Source organism: Hordeum vulgare, chromosome 6H (assembly GCF_904849725.1).
Source record: "Hordeum vulgare subsp. vulgare chromosome 6H, MorexV3_pseudomolecules_assembly, whole genome shotgun sequence".
NCBI lineage: Eukaryota > Viridiplantae > Streptophyta > Magnoliopsida > Poales > Poaceae > Hordeum > Hordeum vulgare.
Window position 1 is genome coordinate 10,813,000 of NC_058523.1, and position 26,425 is coordinate 10,839,424.

At 42.9% G+C, this 26,425-nt stretch overlaps 1 protein-coding gene across 1 annotated transcript; it reads right to left on the minus strand.

The window, feature by feature from the left end:
• Positions 1-23,536: 23,536 nt before the first annotated feature.
• On the minus strand, positions 23,537-25,120 carry LOC123404252 (3-ketoacyl-CoA synthase 6-like). The gene has a single exon (XM_045098168.1). It carries the CDS (start codon positions 25,118-25,120, stop codon positions 23,648-23,650), a length of 1,473 nt encoding a protein of 490 aa, XP_044954103.1. The 3' UTR covers positions 23,537-23,647.
• Between the last annotated feature and the right edge of the window lie 1,305 nt (positions 25,121-26,425).

The following is a 26,425-nucleotide window of genomic DNA, read 5'->3' on the forward strand; positions in this document are numbered from 1 at the left end:
TCTCTTCTTCTACTTCTCATCTTCTTCTGTTTTTCCTCTTATTCTCCTCTCCTCCTCTTCTTATACTCCTTTTTCTTCTTTTCTTCTCCTCCTCTTCTTATTTTCATTTTTCCTAATCTTATTTTCTTATTTTTGTTCATATTTCTTCTTCTTGTAACCCTAACCTAATTCTAAATATTACTAACCCTAACAATCTAGCACAAACCTAATAACAATAGGAATTAAATGGCAAAAAAATCTTTTTCTTTTTCTTGTTTTCTTCTCCTTTTTCTTCTTTTCTTCTTTTTTTTCTTCCTTTCTTCTCCTTTTTCTTCTTTTCTTTTCCTTTTTCTTCCTTTCTTCTCCTTTTTCTTCTTTTCTTCTCCTTTTTCTTCTTTTCTTCTCCTTTTTTTTTTCTTTTCTTCTTCTATTTTCCCTCTTCTTCTCCTCTCCTCCTCTTCTTTTCTTCTCCTTTTCTTCTCCTTTTTCTTCTTTTCTTCTCCTTTTTCTTCTTTTCTTCTACTGGCCAGAGTGTTGGGGAGGAGGTGGCGGGGGGCTTACCGGCCGGAGGTGTCGACGGCGCGCGGCGAGGAGGACGGCGCGGCACGCGGCGAGGAGGACGGCAGGCGGCGGCGAGCAGGATGGCGGGCAGCCTGACGGCGTCGTCGAGTTTGTCGTTGTGCCGCACCGGGCAGGAGAACGAGAGGAAGAAGAAGAGAAATGGACGATTTGGGTTGGAATTTTCTAACTCCCGCTTATATAGGTGGATCTTTAGTCCCGATGCGTGGCTCGAACCGGGACTAAAGCCCCTCGTTTCCCGCCTCCTCGCCTGCCGAAAAGGAGTCTTTAGTCCCGGGGCGTGACTCCAACCGGGACTAAAGGGGATCTTTAGTCCCGGGGCGTGGCTCCACCCGGGACTAACGCCCCTCCTCGGCTGCACGATAAGTTTAGTCCCACCTCACCCAGTGAGGGGGACTAACACTTGTTTATAAGCCCCGTTTGCAGCTTCTCCATCGAGCTCCTCTCTAAAGCAGGCTTACGGGCCTAAACTCACTGAAAATTGAAACTATATTAGAAATTATAGGGAAAATTCAATCTAAATTCAAATGAGAATTTAGATTGAATTTTCTCTATGATTTCGAATATAGTTTCAATTTTTTTCTATTGTCATAATTAATAATTTTGACTATCCAAACTATTATCTATTTTGTTATTTTCCATTAAAAACTATGTTTATCAAAAATTCTTTTTGCATATTTGAGAATTTGACAAAGCTATGATAATGAAAAGTGTTTGAAATTGAATAAATAATGCAAAACTATTTTTTATTTTCATAATTAATAATTTTAACTATCCAAACTATTATCTATTTTGTTATTTTCAATTAAAAACTATGTTTATTAAAAATTGTTTTTGCATATTTGAGAATTTGACAAAACTATGATAATGAAAAGTGTTTGAAATTGAATAAATAATGCAAAACTATTTTATATTTTCATAATTAATAATTTTGACTATCCAAACTATTATCTATTTTGTTATTTTCAATTAAAAACTATGTTTATTAAAAATTCTTTTTGCATATTTGAGAATTTGACAAAACTATGATAATGAAAAGTGTTCGAAATTGAATAAATAATGCAAAAATATTTTCTATTTTCATAATTATAATTTTAAACTATCCAAACTATTATTATTATGTTGTTTTCAATTAAAAACTATGTTTATTAAAAATTCTTTTTGCATATTTGAGAATTTGACAAAACTATGATAATGAAAAGTGTTTGAAATTGAATAAATAATGCAAAACTATTTTACATTTTCATAATTAATTATTTTGACTATCCAAACTATTATCTATGATGTTATTTTCAATTAAAAACTATGATTATTAAAAATTCTTTTTGCATATTTGAGAATTTGACAAAACTATGATAATGAAAAGTGTTTGAAATTGAATAAATAATGCAAAACTATTTTCATTTTTGTGTGTTCAAAATGCACCATTCTAAGGCACATCACAAAATTTCAACAATTTCTGACTTCATTTGGTATTCTTCGTGCATTTACTTTTTTTTTTGAGCTAGTTGACCCTAAAATTGAAAAGCACTACAAATGAACTCTGAAAATGTTGAAAGTTGGCATGCTATCATGATTTCACCCATATAGCATGTGTTAAAAAGTTGAGAGGTCTACGACAAAAACTGGATGCACTTCGTGTACAAAACGGACAATTTCTCTCGAAGTAGCAGGGTTTCGAGCGAGAACTCATCTCTTACAAAGGGATTTTATTTTGTTGAACTTATTTGAACTCCATACTTTTTGTGTGTTCAAAATGCACCATTCAAAGGCACATCACAAAATTTCAACAATTTCTGACTTCATTTGGTATTCTTCGTGCATTTACTTCTTCTTTTTTTGAGCTAGTTGACCCTGTAATTGAAAAGCACTACAAATGAACACTGAAAATGTTGAAAGTTGGCATGCTATCATAATTTCACCCACATAGCATGTGTTAAAAAGTTGAGAGGGCTACGACAAAAACTGGATGCACTTCATGCACAAAACGGACAATCTCTCTCGAAGTAGGAGGGTTTCGAACGAGAACTCATCTCTTACAAAGGGATTTCATTTTTTTGAACTTATTTGAACTCCATACTTTTTGTGTGTTCAAAATGCACCATTCAAAGGCACATCATAATATTTCAACAATTTCTGACTTCATTTGGTATTCTTCTTGCATTTACTTTTTTTTGAGCTAGTTGACCCTGTAATTGCAAAGCACTACAAATGAACTCCGAAAATGTTGAAAGTTGGCATGCTATCATGATTTCACCCACATAGCATGTGTTAAAAAGTTGATAGGGCTACGACAAAAACTGGATGCACTTCGTGTACAAAACGGACAATCTCTCTCGAAGTAGCAGGGTTTCGAACGAGAACTCTTCTCTTACAAAGGGATTTCATTTTCTTGAACTTATTTGAACTCCATACTTTTTGTGTGTTCAAAATGCATCATTCAAAGGCACATCACAAAATTTTCAACAATTTCTGACTTCATTTGGTATTCTTCGTGCATTTACTTTTTTTTTGAGCTAGTTGACCCTGTAATTGAAAAGCACTACAAATGAACTCTGAAAATGTTGAAAGTTGGCATGCTATCATCATTTCACCCACATAGCATGTGTTAAAAAGTTGAGAGGGCTACGACAAAAACTGGATGCACTTCGTGTACAAAACGGACAATCTCTCTCGAAGTAGCAAGGTTTCGAACGAGAACTCATCTCTTACAAAGGGATTTCATTTTTTTGAACTTATTTGAACTCCATACTTTTTGTGTGTTCAAAATGCACCATTCTAAGGCACATCACAAAATTTCAACAATTTCTGACTTCATTTGGTATTCTTCGTGCATTTACCTGATTTTTCAACCGTCGATGATGGTCGCTACTCCTACTTCCCCTAGTGCATAACCAATATCTAGCACAAGGAGAAGAAGGAGAAGCGACCCCCACAACAAAAGTGGTTCCGCGGCACGCCACGTGGTTCCGCTGCACGCCACATGGTTCCGCTGCACGCCACGTGGGACTAATAGTCTTTCATTTTTAAATGACTGTTTTAATCAAAAACAGATCTGTTACAAAAGGGATTTCATTTTTTGAACTTATTTGAACTGAATACTTTTTGTATATATATGTGGTCGAAATGCATGATACCATGAAGTTAGAAAGGGCTAAACCATTCAAAAGTAGCAAATGAAGTTAGAAAGGGCTAAACCATTCAAATTTGGAAACTATAATGGCACAAACAGAAACTAGACATATATAAATTGGTCCAAGAAGTACATGATACTAGTCCAAACAGTACATAATAATAGCTACCATAGATATATATACAAGTGTTCCACGTTCAGAACACTACTCGTCTGAATCGTCTAAATCAGAATGTCCACCTTCCTCGAGGTGACGCTGGCCATAGTGGACGAGTCGAATCTTGCGGTACAACTCGTATGAAACGTATGCATCTTTTGCTGCATACTCAATGTTGTTAGGATCAAGTGGGCCCTTCTCCCAAAGTTTGTGCTGAGACTTTGGGAAACTGGTCTTCATATCACCATATCCCTCGTCGATCAAGGCAACTGCCATATGAGCCATCGAAGTCCTGTCATGTCGAAGCCTGAATACCGTTTGGAGATCAACGATGCAACCAGCTGGTATCTCAATACCGAAGCAGTGCCTCATCTTCAGCTTGTCGTTCCTTATGTCAACGGAAGCAAAAGTGATGCCGCTGCGAAGGAAGTCCATGAGTTCTGGACAATGCTTGTCACTCCTGCAACAGAAACAAATTAAAATGGAACAAATGTTACATACTGCTGCAATAAGGAAACATGTTTCACTACAACTAAAGAGAAAATTATCTTTAGGATTCAAATAGAACATATGCAATGGAACCTAGAGATATCACTATAGCTATCCAATGGAACCTAGAGAGATCACTAGCTATATGCAATTTTCATGACTATGACATATCATATTGCTATCCAATGGAACCTAGAGAGATCACTAGCTATATTCAATTTTCATAACCTTGGATCAGAGAACACCGCATAAAATTGTATCACTACAACTATGATTTCAATGGAACATATTGAACCAATCAGATTTTTCAGATTGTGGAACACTATTCCAATCAGATTGTGTTCCCTTCAACTAATCAAAATTGTTTCACTACAACTATTTGAAGCGAACCAACTATGATTCCAATTGAACATATTAAAGACTAGTTGGTTCTAATACGATTTTTCAAATTATGGAACACTATTCCACTCAGATTGTGTTCCCCTTCAACTAGTCAAAATTGTTTCACTACAACTATTTGAAGGGAACCAACTATGATTCCAATGGAACATATTAAACACTAGTTGATTCTAATATGATTTTTCAGATTATGGAACACTATTCCAATTAGATTGTGTTCCCCTTCAACTAATCAAAGTTGTTTCACTACAACTATTTGAAGGGAACCAACTATGATTCCAATTGAACATATTCAACACTAGTTGATTCTAATACGATTTTTCAGATTATGGAACACTATTCCAATTAGATTGTGTTCCCCTTCAACTAATCAAAATTGTTTCACTACAACTATTTGAAGGGAACCAACTATGATTGAAACAAATAAACTAAAAATGTCATTATCTTGGATCAAAGAAAGCCTCAAAACTTACCTCGCCCATTGGAAGATCAAGACATGGCGTGTGAAGCATAGTTGGATGACGGCAACACCGCGTTGATCGGCTGTGTACTCCAGATCAAGCCCCAAGAACTTCTCATGATCCACTGTGTTGTCAAACCATTTTTCCTTCAACTGTTGAAGAAAAAACGGCACCTCGTTGCTCAGGTTCGTGTACACGACATCGAGCATGGTCGTGCCATGTGCGAGCACCTTATGAAATCTAGTTGGCATGGTGGAAGAAGAGAAGGGAAGAAGAGAGGAGAAGAACATAGAGGGAGAGCGAGAGAGAAGAAGAAACAGAGAAATGGCGACTATTGTGCTTCGGTTCGTGCTTTTCATCGCCCGAAACGACGCGGGATGCAAACCGTTTGGGTCTTTAGTCCCGGGTTGAGCCACCAACCGGGACTAAAGAGGTATACCAACGGTTTCCACCACTACGGCAGGCCACGTGTTAGTCCTTTAGTCCCGGGTTGAGCCACCAACCGGGACTAAAGGGGGATACGAACGGTTGCCACCACCATTGCCCGCCGCGTAGCCCTTTAGTCCCGGTTTGGGACATGAACCGGGACTAAAGGCTCCTTACGGGCCGGGACTAAAGCCTCGAGGGAGGCATTGAGAATTGGGGCGACGTGGCCGGGCCTTTAGTCCCGGCCAGAGGCAGGCCGGGACTAAATGGTCCCGGCCAAAGGCCCGTTTTCCACTAGTGTAACTCAACGAACACCTTCAGAGATACCTGTAGAGCATCTTTATAGTCACCCAGTTACGTGGCGACGTTTGATACACACAAAGCATTCCTCCGGTGTCAGTGAGCTATATGATCTCATGGTCATAGGAACAAATACTTGACACGCAGAAAACAATAGCAACAAAATGACACGATCAACATGCTACGTCTATTAGTTTGGGTCTAGTCCATCACGTGATTCTCCTAATGACGTGATCCAGTTATCAAGAAACAACACCTTGTACATAGTCAGAAGACCCCGACTATCTTTGATCAACTGGCTAGCCAACTAGAGGCTTGCTAGGGACAGTGTTTTGTCTATCTATCCACACATGTATATAAGTCTTCATTCAATACAATTATAGCATGGATAATAAACGATTATCTTGATACAGGAATTATAATAATAACTATATTTATTATTGCCTCTAGGGCATAATTCCAACAGTCTCCCACTTGCACTAGAGTCAATAATCTAGCCCTCACATCACCATGTGAATTACATTGTAATAAATCTAACACCCATAAAGTTCTGGTGTTGATCATGCTTTGCCCGTGGAAGAGGTTTAGTCAGTGGGTCTGCTACATTCAGATTCGTGTGCACTTTGCATATATTTACGTCCTCCCCTTCGATGTAGTCGCGGATGAGGTTGAAGCGTCGTTTGATGTGTCTAGTCTTCTTGTGAAACCGTGGTTCCTTTGCTAAGGCAATGGCACCCGTGTTGTCACAGAACAAGGTTATTGGATTCAGTGCGCTTGGCACCACTCCAAGATCCGTCATGAACTGCTTCATCCAGACACCCTCCTTAGCCGCCTCCGAAGCAGCCATGTACTTCGCTTCACATGTAGAATCAGCTACGACGCTTTGCTTGGAACTGCACTAGCTTACCGCACCCCCATTAAGAATAAATACGTATCCGGTTTGCGACTTAGAGTTGTCCGGATCTATGTCAAAGCTTGCATCGACGTAACCCTTTACGGCTAGCTCTTCGTCACCTCCATACACGAGAAACATCTCCTTAGTCCTTTTCAGGTACTTCAGGATATTCTTGACTGCCGTCCAGTGATCCACTCCTGGATTACTCTGAACCTGCGTGCCATACTTATGGCCAGGCTAACGTCCGGTCTAGTGCACAACATTGCATACATGATAGATCCTATGGCTGAAGCATAGGGGACGGTGCTCATATGCTCTCTATCTTTATCAGTTGCTGGGCACTGAGTCTTACTCAATCTCGTACCTTGTAAAACTGGCAAGAACCCTTTCTTGGACTGTTCCATTTTGAACCTCTTCAAAACTTTATCAAGGTATGTGCTTTGTGAAAGTCCTATGAGGCGTTTCGATCTATCCCTGTAGATCTTAATGCCTAGAATGTAAGCAGCTTCTCCTAGGTCCTTCATAGAGAACTTTTATTCAAGTAATCCTTTACGCTCTCCAAAAACTCTACGTTGTTTCCAATCAACAATATGTCATCCACATATAATATTAGAAACGCCACAGAGCTCCCACTCACTTTCTTGTAAATACAAGATTCTCCAACCACTTGTACAAACCCAAATGCTTTGATCACCTCATCAAAGCGTTTATTCCAACTCCGAGATGCTTGCACCAGTCCATAAATGGATCGCTGGAGCTTGCATACCTTGTTAGTATTTTTAGGATCGACAAAACCTTCGGGTTGCATCATATACAACTCTTCCTTAAGGAAACCGTTAAGGAACGCCGTTTTGACATCCATCTACCAGATTTCATAATCGAAAAATGCAGCTATTGCTAACATGATTCTGACGGACTTAAGCATCGCTACGGGTGAGAATGTCTCATCGTAGTCAACTCCTTGAACTTGTGAAAAACCCTTTGCCACAAGTCGAGCTTTATAAACGGTCACATTGCCGTCAGCGTCCGTCTTCTTCTTAAAGATCCATTTGTTCTGAATAGCCTTGCGGCCCTCAGGTAGTACTTCCAAAGTCCACACTTTGTTTTCATACATGGATCCTATCTCAGACTTCATGGCCTCCAGCCATTTGTTGGAATCTGGGCCCACCATTGCTTCTTCATAATTCGCAGGCTCATTCTTGTCCAACAACATGATTGATAAGACGGGATTACCGTACCACTCTGGAGCAGCACGTGGTCTCGTCGACCTGCGTGGTTCGATAGGAACTTGAACCGGAGTTTCATGATCATCATCATTAACTTCCTCCTCAACCGGCGTCGCAACGACAGGGGTTTCCCCTTGCCCTGCGCCACCATCCAGAGGGATGAGAGGTTCGACAACCTCATCAAGTTCTATCTTCCTCCCACTCAATTCTCTCGAGAGAAACTCCTTCTCGAGAAAAGCTATGTTTTTAGCAACAAACACTTTGCCCTCGGATTTGAGATAGAAGGTGTACCCAACTGTCTCTTTTGGGTAACCTATGAAGATGCACTTTTCCGCTTTGGGTTCCAGCTTTTCAGGCTGAAGCTTTTTGACATAAGCATCACATCCCCAAACTTTAAGAAACGACAACTTTGGCCTTTTGCCATACCACAGTTCGTATGGTGTCGTCTCAACGGAATTTGATGGTGCCCTATTTAAAGTGAATGCAACTGTGTCTAATGCATAACCCCAAAACGATAACGGCAAATTGGTAAGAGACATCATAGATCGCACCATCTCTAATAAAGTATGATTACGACATTTGGACACACCATTACGCTGTGGTGTTCCAGGCGGTGTCAACTGTGAAACAATTCCACATTGTCTTAAGTGAGCACCAAACTCGAAACTCAGATATTCACCCCCACGATCAGACCGTAGGAACTTGATCTTCTTGTTACGATGATTTTCAACTTCACTCTGAAATTGCTTGAACTTTTCAAATGTTTCAGACTTGTGCTTCATTAAGTAGACATAACCATATCTACTCAAATCGTCAGTGAAGGTGAGAAAATAACGATATCCGCCGCGTGCCTCCACGCTCATCGGACCGCACACATCGGTATGTATGATTTCCAACAAGTCACTTGCACGCTCCATTGTTCCGGAGAACGGAGTTTTAGTCATCTTGCCCGTGAGGCATGGTTCGCACGTGTCAAGTGAATCAAAGTCAAGTGACTCCAAAAGTCCATCGTTATGGAGTTTCTTCATGCGCTTTACACCAATATGACCTAAGCGGCAGTGCCACAAAAACATGGCGCTATCATTGTTAACTCTAACTCTTTTGGTCCCAATGTTATGTATATGTGTATTATCACTATCAAGATTCAATATGAACAATCCTTTCACATTGGGTGCATGACCATAAAAGTTGTTACTCATAGAAATAGAACAACCATTATTCTCTGACTTAAAAGAGTAACCGTCTCGCAATAAACAAGATCCAGATATAATGTTCATGCTCAACGCAGGCACTAAATAACAATTATTCAAGTTCATAACTAATCCTGATGGTAACTGAAGTGAAACTGTGCCGACGGCGATTGCATGAACCTTGGAACCATTTCCTACGCGCATCGTCACTTCATCTTTTGCCAGCCTTCGCCTATTCCGTAGTTCCTGTTTCGAGTTGCAAATATGAGCCATAGAACCGGTATCGAATACCCACGCACTATTACGAGAGCCGGTTAAGTACACATCAATAACATGTATATTAAATATACCTGATTTTTCTTTGGCCGCCTTCTTATCAGTCAGATACTTGGGGCAGTTGCGCTTCCAGTGACCCGTACCCTTGCAATAGTAGCACTCTGTTTCAGGCTTAGGTCCAGCTTTGGGTTTCTTCGTCGGATTGGCAACAGGCTTGCCGCTCTTCTTTGAATTACCCTTGTTCCCTTTGCCGTTTCTCTTGAAACTAGTGGTCTTATTCACCATCAACACTTGATGCTCTTTACGGAGTTCAGACTCTGCGACTTTCAGCATCGCAAACAACTCGCCGGGTGACTTGTTCATCCCTTGTATGTTGTAGTTCAACACAAAGCCCTTATAGCTTGGTGGCAATGATTGAAGAATTCTGTCAGTGATAGCCTCTTGCGGGAGTTCAATCCCCAGCTCAGCTAGAAGGTTTGAGTACCCAGACATTTTGAGCACATGTTCAGTGACAGACGAATTCTCCTCCATCTTGCAAGCATAGAATTTATCAGAGGTCTCATACCTCTCGATCCGGACGTTCTTCTGAAAGATAAACTTCAACTCCTGGAACATCTCATATGCTCCATGACGCTCAAAGCGACATTGAAGTCCCGGTTCTAAGCCATACAAGACTGCACATTGAACTACTGAGTAGTTCTCCTTACGTGTTAACCAAGCGTTCTTAACATCTTGGTCAGCCGTAGCGGGTGGTTTATCTCCTAGCGTAGCAGTAAGGACATAATCCTTCTTCCCAGCTTGTAGGATCAACTTAAGATTACGAGCTCAGTCTACAAAGTTGCTTCCATCATCTTTCAACTTAGCTTTCTCTAGGAACGTATTAAAATTCAGGGTGACTGTTGCGTGAGCCATGATCTACAACACAAATATATTTAAAGTGGACTTAGACTATGTTCAAGATAATTAGAGTTTAACTTAATCAAATTACGTGCTAAACTACCACTCAAAAGGTACATATCTCTAGTCATTTGAGTGGTTCATGACCCACTTACACTAGCTCAAGTCCGATCATCACGTGAGTTGAGCATAGTTTCAGTGGTAAGCATCCCTATGCTAATCATATCAACTATATGATTCATGATCGATCTTTCGGTCTCATGTATTCTGAGGCCATGTCTACACATGCTAGGCTCGTCAAGCTTAACCCGAGTGTTCCGCGTGTGCAACTGTTTTGCACCCGTTGTATGTGAACGTTGAGTCTATCACACCCGATCATCACGTGGTGTCTCGAAACGACGAACTGTAGCAACGGTGCATAGTCGGGGAGAACACAATTTCGTCTTGAAATTTTAGTGAGAGATCACCTCATAATGCTACCGTCGTTCTAAGCAAAATAAGGTGCATAAAATGATTAACATACATGCAATTCATAAGTGACATGATATGGCCATCATCACGTGCTCCTTGATCTCCATCACCAAAGCACCGGCACGATCTTCTTGTCACCGGCGCCACACCATGATTTCCATCAATGTGTCGCCATCGGGGTTGTCATGCTACTCATGCTATTACTACTAAAGCTACATCCTAGCAAAATAGTAAACGCATCTGCAAGCACAAACGTTAGTTTAAAGACAACCCTATGGCTCCTGCCGGTTGCCGTACCATCGACGTGCAAGTCGATATTATGTATTACAACATGATCATCTCATACATCAAATATATCACATCACATCGTTGGCCATATCAGATCACAAGCATACCCTGCAAAAACAAGTTAGACGTCCTCTAATTTGTTGTTGCATGTTTTACGTGGTGACCATGGGTATCTAGTAGGATCGCATCTTACTTACGCAAACACCACAACGGATATATATGAATTGCTATTTAACCTTATCCAAGGACCTCCTCGGTAAAATCCGATTCAACTAAAGTTGGAGAAACCGACACTTGCCAGTCATCTTTGAGCAACGGAGTTACTCGTAGCGATGAAACCAGTCTCTCGTAAGCGTACGAGTAATGTCGGTCCAAGCCGCTTCAATCCAACAATACCACGGAATCAAGAAAAGACTAAGGAGGCAGCAAGACGCACATCACCGCCCACAAAAACTTTTGTGTTCTACTCGATATTACATCTACGCATGAACCTATCTCATGATGCCACTGTTGGGGAACGTCGCATGGGAAACAAAAATTTTCCTACGCGCACGAAGACCTATCATGGTGATGTCCATCTATGAGAGGGGATTTCCGATCTACGTACCCTTGTAGATCGCACAGCAGAAGCGTTAGTGAATGCAGTTGATGTAGTGGAACGTCCTCACGTCCCTCGATCCGCCCTGCGAACCGTCCCGCGATCCGTCCCACGATCTAGTGCCGAACGGACGGCACCTCCGCGTTCAGCACACGTACAGCTCGACGATGATCTCGGCCTTCTTGATCTAGCAAGAGAGACAGAGAGGTAGATGAGTTCTCCGGTAGCGTGACGGCGCTCAGGAGGTTGGTGGTGATCTAATCTCAGCAGGGCTCCGCTCGAGCTCCGCAGAAACGCGATCTAGATGTAAAACCGTGGAGGTATGTTGTCGGGCTGCCTTGAAAAAGTTGTCTCAAATCAGCCCTAATAGCTCCATATATATAGGAGGAGGGAGGGGAGGCTTGCCTTGAGGCTCAAGGAGCCCCAAGGGCTGCGCACCAAGGGGAGGAGGAGTCCTCCTCCAATCCTAGTCCAACTAGGATTGGAAGGTGGAGTCCTTCTCTCCCTTCCCAGCTCTCTTTTTTTTTCTTTTCTCTTTGTTTTTCTATCTATGGCGCATAGGGCCTTCTTGGGCTGTCCCACCAGCTCACCAAGGCTGGTGCGCCACCCCCAAGGCCTATGGGCTTCCCCGGGGTGGGCTGCCCCCCTCCCCCCGGTGAACACTCGGATCCCATTCGTCATTCCCGGTACATTCCCGGTAACTCCAAAAACCTTCCGGTAATCAAATGAGGTCATCCTATATATCAATCTTCATTTCTGGACCATTCCGGAAACCCTCGTGACGTCCGTGATCTCATCCGGGACTCCGAACAACATTCAGTAACCAACCATATAACTCAAATACGCATAAAACAACGTCGAACCTTAAGTGTGCAGACCCTGCGGGTTCGAGAACTATGTAGACATGACCTGAGTGACTCCTCGGTCAATATCCAATAGCGGGACCTGGATGCCCATATTGGATCCCACATATTCTACGAAGATCTTATCGTTTGAACCTCAGTGCCAGGGATTCATATAATCCCGTATGTCATTCCCTTTGTCCTTCGGTATGTTACTTGTCGGAGATTCGATCGTCAGTATCCGCATACCTATTTCAATCTCGTTTACCTGCAAGTCTCTTTACTCGTTCCGTAATACAAGATCCCACAACTTACACTAAGCTACATTGCTTGCAAGGCTTGTGTGCGATGTTGTATTACCGAGTGGGCCCCAAGATATCTCTCCGTCACACGGAGTGACAAATCTCAGTCTCGATCATACTAACTCAACGAACACCTTCGGAGATACCTGTAGAGCATCTTTATAGTCACCCAGTTACGTTGCGACGTTTGATACACATAAAGCATTCCTTCGGTGTCAGTGAGTTATATGATCTCATGGTCATAGGAACAAATACTTGACTCGCAGAAAACAGTAGCAACAAAATGACACGATCAACATGCTACGTCTATTAGTTTGGGTCTAGTCCATCACGTGATTCTCGTAATGACGTGATCCAGTTATCAAGCAACAACACCTTGTACATAGTCAGAAGACCCTGACTATCTTTGATCAACTGGCTAGCCAACTAGAGGCTTGTTAGGGACAGTGTTTTGTCTATGTATCCACACATGTATATAAGTCTTCATTCAATACAATTATAGCATGGATAATAAACGATTATCTTGATACAGGAATTATAATAATAACTATATTTATTATTGCCTCTAGGGCATAATTACAACACCCATTAGGACAGTCGGGCCGACAATGAAAAAGTGTGCTGGAGGTGGCTGTATACATCACATCCGATCCAACGGCTAGAAACGTCCTGATCGTCCAAACGGACGGCCAAAAAAGTAAAACGCTGGGAGGGCTCGCTTTAGGTTCAGTTTTACTGTGCTAAATATGAACCGGTAACATCTTCCAGCTGCCAAATGGGTCTCTGGAACCAAGCAAAAGCCTCGAAGACGGGGAGCAGATCGACTACAGCCAGCCCAACGGCATGGATGCAACCAGCACTGCCATAGCATGCAGCAGGCATGCCGCTAGGATCTTCTCCTATCCTCCTGGAGCGATCGAGCAGCAGGTCCATTATGTACCAATATATTTTTGCTGGTATTGATCCAGATTCAGATGCTCAAGTGGGATTTACAACATTTCAAAATGTGGGAGATCCAACTACAAGGAAACATGGGTCTTCACTAGTAGAAAAGAGGGCTTTGGTCCAGGGCCTACAATCTCATTTGTCCCGGTTCACAAACGAACCGGGACCTATGGTGTCATTGGTCCCGGTTCGTGAGGCCAGGGCGCCAGCCAGGCCTCATGGGCCATTGGACCCGGTTCGTGAGGCCAGGGCGCCAACCGGGCATCTTGGGCCATTGGTCCCGGTTCGTGTCAACCCTTTGGTCCCGGTTCCAGACACGCACCGAGACCAATAGGCCGGAACCGGTCGTATCCACCTTTAGTCCCGGTTGGTGGATCAAATCGTGACCGGGTGGACCTGGTCATCCTCATCTAACAATGATGACGCACAAATTGCAAGAGTGGTACCTGCAGGGAGTCTGGGAAAGAAGCTATGTATGTGGCAGTGAAACTAGAGCACGAATTCATTGTACTTACCATGATTCCTATTTGATTTGAGGAGTTATTTCAGTTATACAATCAACTGGCCCTCGACAAACAAATCATGACTTCCTACTGTCTGTAAGTCTCTAGCTCAGTTCGTTCATTGCATGTATATATAATTATCCTCACTATATATATTATGCAGATTGAAGATCGTCGGATTAAAAAAAGCAGGAATCATCAACGTTGGGTTCATTAGCCCAAATGTCATAAATGAATTGACGATACAAGAATCAATCAAAGAAACCAAGGTGAACTTGCTAAACTCGTTCCTTATACATCAAAACAAAAGGGAAATAATCTTTCCTTACAACTTCAAGTGAGTGTTGTTGTCTTCTCTGTATACTCGGTTTAACTTACTCGAGGTTAAATAATGTAATTGAGTTATATATGCGTGCGCGGATATCACTTTATTCTGCTATCCATTGACGTTGGCAGGGCATTAATAACTGTCATAGACTCGACACGTAAAGCCGAAGAGGATTATGCGGAGATGATTGAAATGCTCAAGAAGTAAGTCCAGCCAATACCGGGACCATGTCGGCATGCAAGTTTCGTTCATGGGCTGATATCAAGTAATCATTTTCTTTGCCTAGCAGGGCTTGGAAGAAGTTCGCCAATAAGGTTCCTGGTCTAAACAAAGAGTTGTAATTTACGCACCCCAACGTAAGTAGTACTAGCTAGTTCCACGCATCTCTAATTGATTCAAATATATCATTGTCATGCTTGTTTATTAGTTTGATTGAACTCTATTCTCGTAAAATATATGTACCAGAAAAAGGGAGTGTTTTATGTGGATACTACGTATGCGAGTTCATTCGCCACTCGATCTCTGAGCGGGGCTTCTCTAAGGAACTATTTGAAGTACGTAAATAATATTCACAATTTTATTTTATATATTACCTTCAATTGTGTTGAGTTTTATCATATATATGCATATATTGACCCCCTTCTTTAAATTAGATCTGCGAGATGCGGGATGAACTCCTACCATATGATCGCATACGAGCAATTCAAGAGGAATTGGCGGGATTCTTTCTTGACCACATCATACCTAAAGACGGAGAATACCATGTGGATTCGTGATTGGATCTTAATTAGATGATGTTAGGGATTGTAGAAGATGCTATATTGTATATATATGTTAGGGATTGTAAATGGTTTCCTTCATTTTCTTACTAGCTAGCGTCAAGTTCTTTCTATATGTATAGTAGCTAGCGTCGACCAAGCATAGAGAAAGAGATGTCACTTCTCTCTATTAGCTAGCTAACACAATATGAAACCACTAAATTAACCCTCCAAAACCACCCCATTCAAAAAAAACCCAACTTCGGCCACATGCTGACGCGTGGATGCAATTTGGTCCCGTTTGATGTGACCAACCGGGACTAAAGTTCCTCCTGCCTCGGCTCCCCGCAGAGGCCACGTGGAGCTCCTTTGGGCCCGGTTCATAAGCCAACCGGGACAAAAGGTTTGAGCCTTTAGTCCCGGTTCTAGAACCAGGGCTAATGGGCCTCTGGCGGGACAAATGGGCCTTTTGCTACTAGTGCTTTAGCATTAGTGCCAAGACATATAGATGGATGCGGCATTGTTCCACCGGTGTTGCAAAACTAGACTACTAGAGACAGGCAGAGCTGCTTGCATGATAGAAATAAATCGGTGTCTTCTGTTATTATTGTTGCAAGAGAGAAAATTAGGAGCTAGCACGAAGATAACACCAGTAGAAAACAGGGCTTTAGTTCTGGTCAGATAAAAGCAACAGTCCCGGTCGTACTATTAACCGGGATTAATGGGAGCATCAGTCCCAGTTCGAGCGGCGAGTACGTCGGCCGGGCCTCGTAGGCATCAGTCCCGGTTCGGGTGAGTCTTTAGTCCCGGTTGGAGACACCAACCGGGACTAAATAGGTTGTGTCTCCAACCGGGACTAAAGGTCATTCTTCAGTCCATGTTCTAAACACCAACCAGGACTAAAAATATTCCTATATATGCGCCCGGCCCGCGCGGCCTCCTCGGTTTTTTGGGTGTAGGTGGTGGGAGGTGTGTGTTGTACTCTGTTCTCACTTCCTATGCATACAAGGTGTTCGATGAAATGTTCGAGCCACACTTAAGGTTTCTCCTCTGTTCTTTCTCCAAGCTCGACCTGCAAGCTCCATTTTTCTCAAGATTTGTCTAGGTTTGGCGGTGCACCAACTATCCAAGTGCTCTAAAAAGGTTAGCATCTTCATCCTTTCATCTCTCACTGTTAGTTTAGCTCATTTCCAATGCTCTAGAAATAGTTTGGTTTGTGGGTTTTAGTGAAGGAGTGTATGTGTGAGTTTATTTGGTTGAGATGCACAATTTGACCTCAAATTAACTTCTTAGTTTGCACATGTGTAGGGTACCGTCCCGTCCCTGTCACCATCCTCACCGGCGTCGATCCCCCGCGCCGATCTCGTCGTCGGCACCACTGTGGTGAGCTTCTTGTTCTTATCTATTTTTAATAAAACATTCTTACTTGTATGATTTATATAGCTACTTGTACAATTTTCTTACTTGTATTACTGTTTGTTATTGTATAGTGTCATGGAGATCATTTTCATACGTACTGATATGTTTATTATGGAATTGTGGTGAGAATTTCTTACATAGCGATATGTTTTTGCTGGTATCTAGCTGTTCTTATTGTTTATTGTGGTGAGCATTTTCTTACGTACCAACAAGTTTTTGCTGGTATTGATCCAGTCATCCAGATTCGGATGCTCAAGTGGAATTTAGAACATTTCGAAAAGTGGAAGATCCAACTACAAGAAAACATGGGTCTTTAGCATTAGTTTCACGACAGATAGATCGATGTGGCATGGTTCCAGCGGTGTTGCGAGACTAGACTACTAGAGACAGACAGAGCTGCTTCCATTGTAGAAATAAATCACCGGTAGGAAGCAAACCTTACGTTTGAATCATTAGTCCCGGTTTGATTTCGGCCAGGGACTAATGTGACCATTAATCCCAGTTCCAACGGCTAGGAGCAGTCGGGGGCACGGGCATATTTAATCCCGGTTCATTTTGTACCTATAATCCCTATTTGTGATACAAACCGGGACAAAAGGTATGGTGGCAGGGCGGCGTGAGGCTGGGGCCCCCATGAGCCCATTTAGTCCTGGTTTGTATCACAAACCGGGACTAGAGGTAGTCATTTTGTCCCGGTTTATATAACCAATCGGGACTAAAGATATCCATATATAAGCCCTTTGTCCAGACTGAGCCCATTTCTCTTCTTTCTTCATTCCCCTCTCTCTTCTTCCCCCTAGCTCGAGCTCATCCTATATTTTTTGCCAAGATTTGAGGCCCCCATATCTTCAATGTTCACAAAGGTTAGCAACTTTGTCATTTCATCCCTCATTGCTAGATTAGCTCGTGCAATGCTCTATAATTATCGTGATTTGTGGGTTTTAGTTTGGGAGTAATTTTGTGGGAGTTTATTTGATTTATATGCAATTTGAGCTTAAATTAACTTCTTAGTTTGCATACGTGTAGGTGTGAATTACTTAGTGCCTTTCCGCCTCCGTCCTAACCACCGTCGATCGCCCGCACCATCCCGTTGCCGGCACCACTTGGTGATCCTCTTGTTCATATCCCTTTTATAAAAAAACATCTTATTTGTATGATTAAGATAGTTTTCCTTCTTGTATGACTGTTTGTTATACATAGTGCCATGATCTTGATATCCGTCCCCGTCGGCCCTCATCCGGTCTGTGATTTGGATGTGGTATATTCTCTTTTATAACTATGTGTTGCATTTCACGTTTATGACAGTTATGCCCATCAAGTTGACATAGATATTTCTATCTAGGAGGTATATGAACGGGAAATTGCAACCGACCTTCTTGTCGAGAAGTTACATCTAGTTGAAAAAGAAAATGAGTATTTGAAAGAAAAATTGAAAAGAATTGAAGAAGAGGAGGTGAAATTGGAGTTGTATGTTGCCCATGTCGTGGACGATCACAGTATCAAGATGGATGCAATGCGCTTGAAGATTAAAAAGATTAGAAAATATGCCATTAATAAAGAGGCTTGGTATCACTATGTTATTGGATCAATTGTTACCTTAGTTGCGATCTTGATCGCATTTGTTGTTGCATTTAAATGTTTTAGCTAGGTACTCTTGTACGCTGTTTTATGAGAATAAGTGTGTATGAACTTGTATTAATTTAGCCTTTTCGGTCTTGTGTAATGAAGATGAACCGGCAATGGATGTATGATGACCGTCGCTCTCCCCAGTTCATTAATGGCGTGCGAAGTTTTTTTCGTGCGGCTGAGGCAAACCAACGGAATGGTTTTATGTGTTGTCCATGTGCCGTCTGTAAGAATGATAGCACTTACTCTAAGTCAAGAGTCATTCACGTCCACGTTTTTTACATCCGGTTTCATGTCCGGCTGTAACTGTTGGACCAAACACGAAGAAAGAGGGCTTCTAATGAAAGAGAATGAAGAAGAAGAGGATGATTATAGCTATACTCGTAAGGTGGTACATGAAGCATGAAAAGGGGACTAATATATGTGCATACATTGTTTGCGAGAATATTTGCTTTATGATCAAATCGGTTAGAGTTAAGAAAATTCTTGATGCAAGTAGACACTATTCATACTTTTTTTTATCATGATCTAATATATGTACACACAACTAACATATTCGTATTGATCTCCTTGTTTAATTAAAGATGTCAGAGAAGAGGGTTACGCTCATGCAAAAGGACCACATACAAGCACTTCAAGAGGAAATGGCGGGATTTTTGCTTGACAGGTCATAGCTTCCGATGGGGAATACCACTGCACCTAATGCATGCATGTAATGATATGCAAGTTGTAGGAGAAATTGTATATATACCAAATTGTTGTATGAGAAATTCTATGATATATGATTGTTCCTACGAGAAATTATATGATATATGCATAATGTGTACAGTATGTAGTAGCGTAAAATATATTTGAAATCAAAAAGAATTAAATGAAAGAAACAAAATGAAAAACTTTATAAAAATAAACAATAAACCCCTAAACCCAAAACCACAAAACCCCCAAACGATAAAGCCTTTTGTCCCGGTTGGTGCCACCAACCGGGACTAAAGGTCCCCGCCCTCCGGCGCACGCTGTCAGCCTCGTGGAAGGGCATTTGTCCCGGGTCGTGGCCAACCGAAACTAAAGTGGTGGAGGGGGGGTCTTTAGTCCCAAGTTATTAGTCCCAGTTGGTGACTTGGGACTAAATGCCTTTACCAACCGAGACTAATGCCCGTTTCTCCACTAGTGTATCGGTGTCTTATGTTATTATTGTTGCAATAGAGAAAATTACGGGATGGCACAGAGATAACTGAATCAATGTGATAGATAGAAAAAGTAACGGTGTGTCGTGTGTGCATTTTGGTCTCAAACTCTCAATCAAATTTCCTGTCCAATTGTATTTGTACACGTGTCCGCTACAGTATGTGCACGTGTTTCATTCTTGTCAAAAACAATCCTTCGTCTCTCATTTATGTTTTTTAGGGGGGTGGGGGGGGGAGATCCTTCGTCTCTTATTCAGATCCCTACCCGGGCATAGTAAAGTGTCTTTACTTGATCCGTTTTACATGAACTGTCACAATCTCAAACCCGTAATTAGTCGGAAGCTCATCTCGGACTACCTATTCCCATGCATGATTATAACTCGTCCGTAAAAGGACACCTTTCTGTTGCCATAATGTGACAAGTATGTTGTTAACATTCACTCATTTATTATGAAACATATATAGTTGGCATTCTAGTTTGATCTCATCCATGTTAATTTTTCGTTTATTGCGCAACAACAAACATTGGATCATAATTGCACTATTGCTGATGCAGGGCTTGGAATATTTCTTTGATTCGAAGAGAAACCCATAGAGGCAATGGACAAAATTGAAGGAGGTTCTATATGTTGCTCTACGCCTCTACGTAAGTGTAAGACCTTCAACAACAAGGTAATACAGTATTCAGAATTCAAGTTCATCACTAGCGCTTGTTGCTATCAAGAACCAAATGTCAGAACCTCCCATATGTCCGGCTACTTTGCCATGGTTGTCATGAACAACTATTTGATGAAAAGTCAATATTTACAAAATCATAACCAGATCGTCAAGTGGTCCGAGGAGATGGAGAAAAACATGGACATAGGGGAATTATAATGTGAGGCTGAGTGCATCGAAAAGGTGTTGACCAAAATCATCAACAAGGAGGTTGTAAATAAGGATGAGAAGTACCAGTGTGCGCACAATCACATGAAGAACGAATTCACCAATTCGAAGATACATTTCGGTCATTGATTGCGAGCGAGTAGCCTACTCGAGATAATTTTTCAAAACAAATTCATAAACTATTGATTATCTGTTGAGAACTCAGACACACATGTTTTTTCATTGGTACTTTTTATACTCAACTTCTTTCCTTCACTATTATTCATATTTATTATTATGACGTTTTAATTATTAATGTACTGCATGATTGTTTGAATGATGAGATAACATTTTATATTTGTATTACAATGTGATGATTGAGTGCGAAATATAATTCATTAAAATGCTGTCACAACAGCAAAAAACGCTGCAGCGGCAACAATTCTTCTATATGCCTAGATCATTATCAATGGCAGGCAGTAAACACCACCCCCATTTAGTCTAATAATAACACTAGTGGGTAGAGATATTAGATGCGGCGAGCAAGATACATCGCCCGCCACTACAGTACGCCACCTGCCACTGATACCATAATAGCAGAGGCATGAAGTCAGTGGCGGGCGGTCCTGGAAACCTTGCCCGCCACAGCTGGCTTTTTTTCATCCACCACTGTTAGGCATTCATACAGCAGTGCGACGCTCGTGGAGGACGTTCCTCCTCTATCGTGCCTTCCCTACTGCTACCTTCCTCCCCTACTGCTACCTTCCGTCGCGACCTGCACCTCCAGAACGTCATCGTTCCATGCTCCACTTCTCCTCTTCCAAAAAAGAGTAAAATACACCGGTGGTACTTAAACTTGTGAACAAAGCACGCTTTGGTCACTTTACTTAAAAATACGGTCAATACGGTCAGTCAATACGTCTAAACGTGATTGTACGGTCACTGTTCGCCGTACGCCACTCGTCGCCGCTCCATTTGACCACTTGTTAACCAATCCAAGGCGACAGCTGGCGTTCGCGGGTTCCACAACATTTTTACAAGGAAACCCTTGTCAAGTTTGCATTCACACTATCATCATGATCAAGGTACAAACTAAATGAGTACTGCCCAAGTGCCGCAAACAAAATGACGAATTACGGAGCCAACCATGGGTTTCCTTGTAAAAATGTTGCGGAACCCCCCGCGAACGCCAGCCGACGCCTCGGATTGATCAACAAGTGGTCAAATGAAGCGCCCACGAGTGACGTACGGTGACCATACAATCACGTGTAGACATATTGAGTGATCGTATCGACCGTACTTTGAAGTACAGTGACCAAAGCGTGCTTTCGTCGCAAGTTCAAGTACCGCCAGTGCATTTTACTCTTCGGAAAATGCCGCCGACCCTCGGGGTGGTCGGATGCCACTGGTCGCCGTACCACTCCCTGGTCACCGCGCGGACTGAATCGCTCCACCCCCGGCCCAAAATCGGCTGCGGAATCGCCGAACAGCCCGTCGTCTCGCCTTGATTTGGAGTGAGGAAGGAAGAATCGGCGGAGCCGAGCGAACTGCTGCTGCGGTTTCGAAATGCTCGCCCGTGGTGAGGAGAGGTGGACATGACGAAGAGGGGAAGTTATGGGGCCCGAAACTGCCGCTCGCACCCAACAGGCCTGAGGCCGACCAGGAGACACCTGGGTGGGCGACCCGAAGAGGTGGGTTAGCGCGATGCCGATCCAACACCGCAGAGACGTGTGCCCTCGAGTAGGCAAAAGAATGAGCTGCACTTTTTAGGATTTAGGTTAGCCGAGGGTTCCCTTATTGTACCTCCTCGAGCCTCTCTATTCATTACATAATTGACGCAGCCACTAGAGGAGCGTACATAGAGAAAATAATAGATATTAGAGTATAGTATATTCAGCTTGGAGGTATTTAGTGAAGTATAGGCAAAATTGGAGTTGCGGTGGCGGCCAACAGGAGGTTTCTTTGGTGACCTTCTGCGGAGCCTAACTCGCATAGTTCTTTTTCATACCTTTCTGTCAGAATCAGAGTTATAATATCCTCCTCGCGCGTGGCCGAGTATTTGGCATGGAGCTTCATGTGACTTTGCACGGCCTCTTCGGTGGGGGCAAGGCCGTTGTTCATCTGCCGAGAAGTTGGATTCAGTTGCTCAGAGGGAAGGGATGAGATGATGCTTGTTCATGGAGAAGTGATGACAATGAAGCTAATGTGCTATCTCGATGAGTCTTTCTTTGTAGCGGTGTGAGTGGGGCATTAGCACATGTAGAAACGCATCGTGTGATCATTTCTTGACAACGCATGAACAGATATCTGTCTTAGCTATCTTTTTTCTAGAAAAGGAGGTTAAACCCCCGACCTCAGATATCTGAGCAAACGAACCATGTCGTCAATAACCTGACCACCATGCCTAGCAACTCCTTCGGATGCGGGAACGCATGTCCAGCCCGCCACACATAACCGGCATGAGCGACAACTATCAAGGGTTATTATCGTCTCTCAATCAGGTTAGCCAGATGTTGGATTATTTTTTTAAATTAGATCAATCTATGGCTCTAGAACTATAAAATAGACCTGCAGAAACTACAAACAACAGAAAATAATTAGGGAACACCCGTGACCTACTATAGTACAAAGGATTGACATGCTTTTTTTCGGATTTATTTTATGGCAACTTCTGATGAAAATTGGATCAATCAATGCCCACTCATGTTTTCTTGACTTGATGAAATTTTAGCCCGTTAACCTAGAGTAGGCTCTTCACATGAATTATTTTTATACGGTCATTAGAGGCAAAATCTCATCCCTCATGTTAGAATCCTGGCTCTGGCTCTGTCTCTGTCTCTGTCTATAACATCAGATACATGTCTTAATGTGTTTTATAAGTTGCTCTACTTGTAACGAATCATAATTTATTTTCCTATATTTAACCCCAACACAGTTACATCCACAAATAAAGCAAGATTACACTCTCAAAGTATTGGTCTTTTTTTTGAACTCTAAAAGTATTGGTCATTGTTGCACGAACAAATGAATAATATCATTGTACGAGTTGAGTGGTGTTTTTTCCCCTCAAATTTTACGAAATTGAGTAGTGACCCGTGCGTGCATAGCCGTTTTAGCTTACTTCCGAGATTTTCAGCGGATACATATGGATAGAATCAGCCCACGGCGTGCCAATATCTGTGTCACCGTTGCCGGGCGACCGGATGCACTGCCACACGGCGCTGTTGCACTTGAACCCAGACCCGAACCCGATCATCCACACCTGGTCGCCCCTGCGCATCCGTCCCTTGGCCTCGATGTACGCAAGCTCGTACCACAAGGAACTGCTCGACGTGTTCCCGAACCGGTGCAGCGTCACCCGTGAAGGCTCCACATTCTCATCCGATAAGCGCAAGCTATTTTGCACCGCGTCGATCACCGCCCGGCCACCACAATGGATGCAAAAGTGCTGGAAGGCCGTGCGGAAATCCGGGACGTATAGCTTGATCTTCTTGCCCAGCACCTTCCGCGCGACGAACGAGAGCGCGAAGAGCAGCTTCTCCGATGGTGGGAGCACCAGGGACCCTATTCCGACGATGTTCGCCTGAAGCGTGTCGCCGGCGACGGCCACGAGCTCCTTGGACAGGTTTACCCCCATTTTCCCCATGTCGTCCTCCTCCTGGTACGCGCACCGGTAAGCCCTGTCTTGCGCGGCGGTGGTCGTCCGCACGATGTGCGTGAGCCGGAACCGGGACTCGGACCTGGACGTCGACAGCAGCACCGCCGCCGCGCCCATGCGGAACAGCGCGGCGGGCAGCAGCATCGCGCGGTTCTTCCCCGTGTAGTTGATGAGCGAGGTGTTCTCCGTGGACACCATCAGAGCATGCGCGCCACGCGGCGCCGCCTGCAGGAGGTTCCTCGCGACCTCCAAGGAGATCACCCCGGCGCTGCACCCCATGCCGGAGATGTGCACGCTACGGATGTCGGCTCTGAGCTTGTACTTGTTCACGACCATGTCGGCCAAGCTCGGGGTCGGGTTGAAGGCAGTGCAGTTGGTGACGAGTATGTCGATCGCCTCAGGGCTTACGCCCGTCTTGGCGAACAGGTCATCGACGACCGCAAAGATGACCTGCTCGGCTTCGTCTCGGCATTCACCTAGGTAGCAGTGCGGTGGGATGTAGTGCAACGAAGGGTGGGCATAGGTTTGGTCACCGAGGCCCGAGCGCTTGAGCATGCGTGCCATGAACCGGTGACCGCCATCGTCGAGCGAGAAGCGAGCGTTCTCGGTGCAGGAGGCCATGGATACGCGGCAACTGGATTCAGGCCGGCAGCAAGAGTAGTCGACGAGGTAGACGCTGCGAGGGCGACTCATGAGGTAGAGGGTGGCGAAGGCGAACGGAAGAAAGACCGCCAGGAAAGCGTGAACCTGCCGTAGGCCATGGAGGTGGGAGAGGATCTCGTCGGGTCCGAGCTGCGCGGCTTTGCGAAGAAGGATGAGGGCCATGGTCGGTGTGGCGAGAAGGAGGAGGAAGTTGTTCACGATGATCTCGAACGAGTGTTTGAGATGAGATGGTGAGATGAGCATGTCGCTGAGGCGCACACCCATCGTCAAGCTTCGTTGTTGGACCTGATGAATGTCTCCGAAACAACTTATATTACTAGGATTTATGAGATTTTTATGGCAGGTTGTAATTGATGTTGACGTAATTTCATCATTTAAAGAAAGCATTCTGATACCAAAAAATATGTGTGGTGTGATGGCATCGACATAGTTCACTTAGAAATGAATGAAGCGCATGCACCATCCATTCACAATGTTCAGTCTCGTGAGAGTTGTGGTTGGTGACTGTCGCATCCTGTCGCCTTCCCAACTCGTGGTTTCACGGAAACAAACTTAATTATCTTCTAATTATCATGTTTCAAATTTCTGAGAATGCACGAAAATGTGCCCGAGTTTAATTCCAATCTCCTAACAAAACACGTTGTAATTCGTTGGTTTGTTGGTGGTGGGTGGCAATATGGATGAGAGCGATTGATATACATTAACACATTTCCTTGTTCAAGGAGGAAAAAGGAGCAATAATTTGTATGCTCTTCGATGGAAGGTTTTGAAGTGCATCGATCGACATGTGCCAGACAAACAACATTATTCTCGAATATCCATTTCTCAGCCGAGGCTCATCTGCACCCGGTCAAGAAAAAACACACACAAAATACAGAAAAGTTCAAGCAAATCCAATTATTTTTGTATGGTAGACAATTTAGTACGTGAGGTGTGCTTCAAATTTTAGATCATTTCGACATGCGAGTTGCTTTCAGCAAAAAGGTCAAATTGTGTCCAAACAATACATGAACACTACTTTTTTTACAGACCATATATTATTATTTTTTTGCCAAGAGCTACTCAAATGTTCGAATCGTTTGAAATTTGAAGTGCACCTCTCGCACCAAAATATCTACCATGTAATGATTTTTGGAATTTTTTTTAATTTTCCTACTATTTGCTTTAAAAAATTCTTCAACACAGATACAGATAAAGCGGGGCACTGAATCGCTGCTCTCTCTTTTTCTACTATTTGTTTAAAAAAATTCTTCCGCTCTTCATTACTTCATCTGGGCCACTTGGATGTTCCGAAATTTATCTCCATCCATGAACATGGCTACAGGTCATGGCGGATCTACCTCGCCAGATATACAATGTGTGAAAAATATGAAAATGAATAGGGGAGGGAAATGAGCATAACACTGATATATAATTCTCGTTCCTAGTTTTGGCTTGTAATATTAAAATTAGACAATATTTATAAATGATGATAAATTAACAAATAAAACATTAGCCCTAATAAGATCTTAATTATTCGACACATGACTTGACCTAAATTATCGCCGTCACAGGAGGTGCTAATATTGA

Coding starts and splice junctions, on each gene's coding strand:
- LOC123404252 (XM_045098168.1), bottom strand. CDS start 25,120: ATGGGTGTGCGCCTCAGCGACATGCTCATCTCACCATCTCATCTCAAA.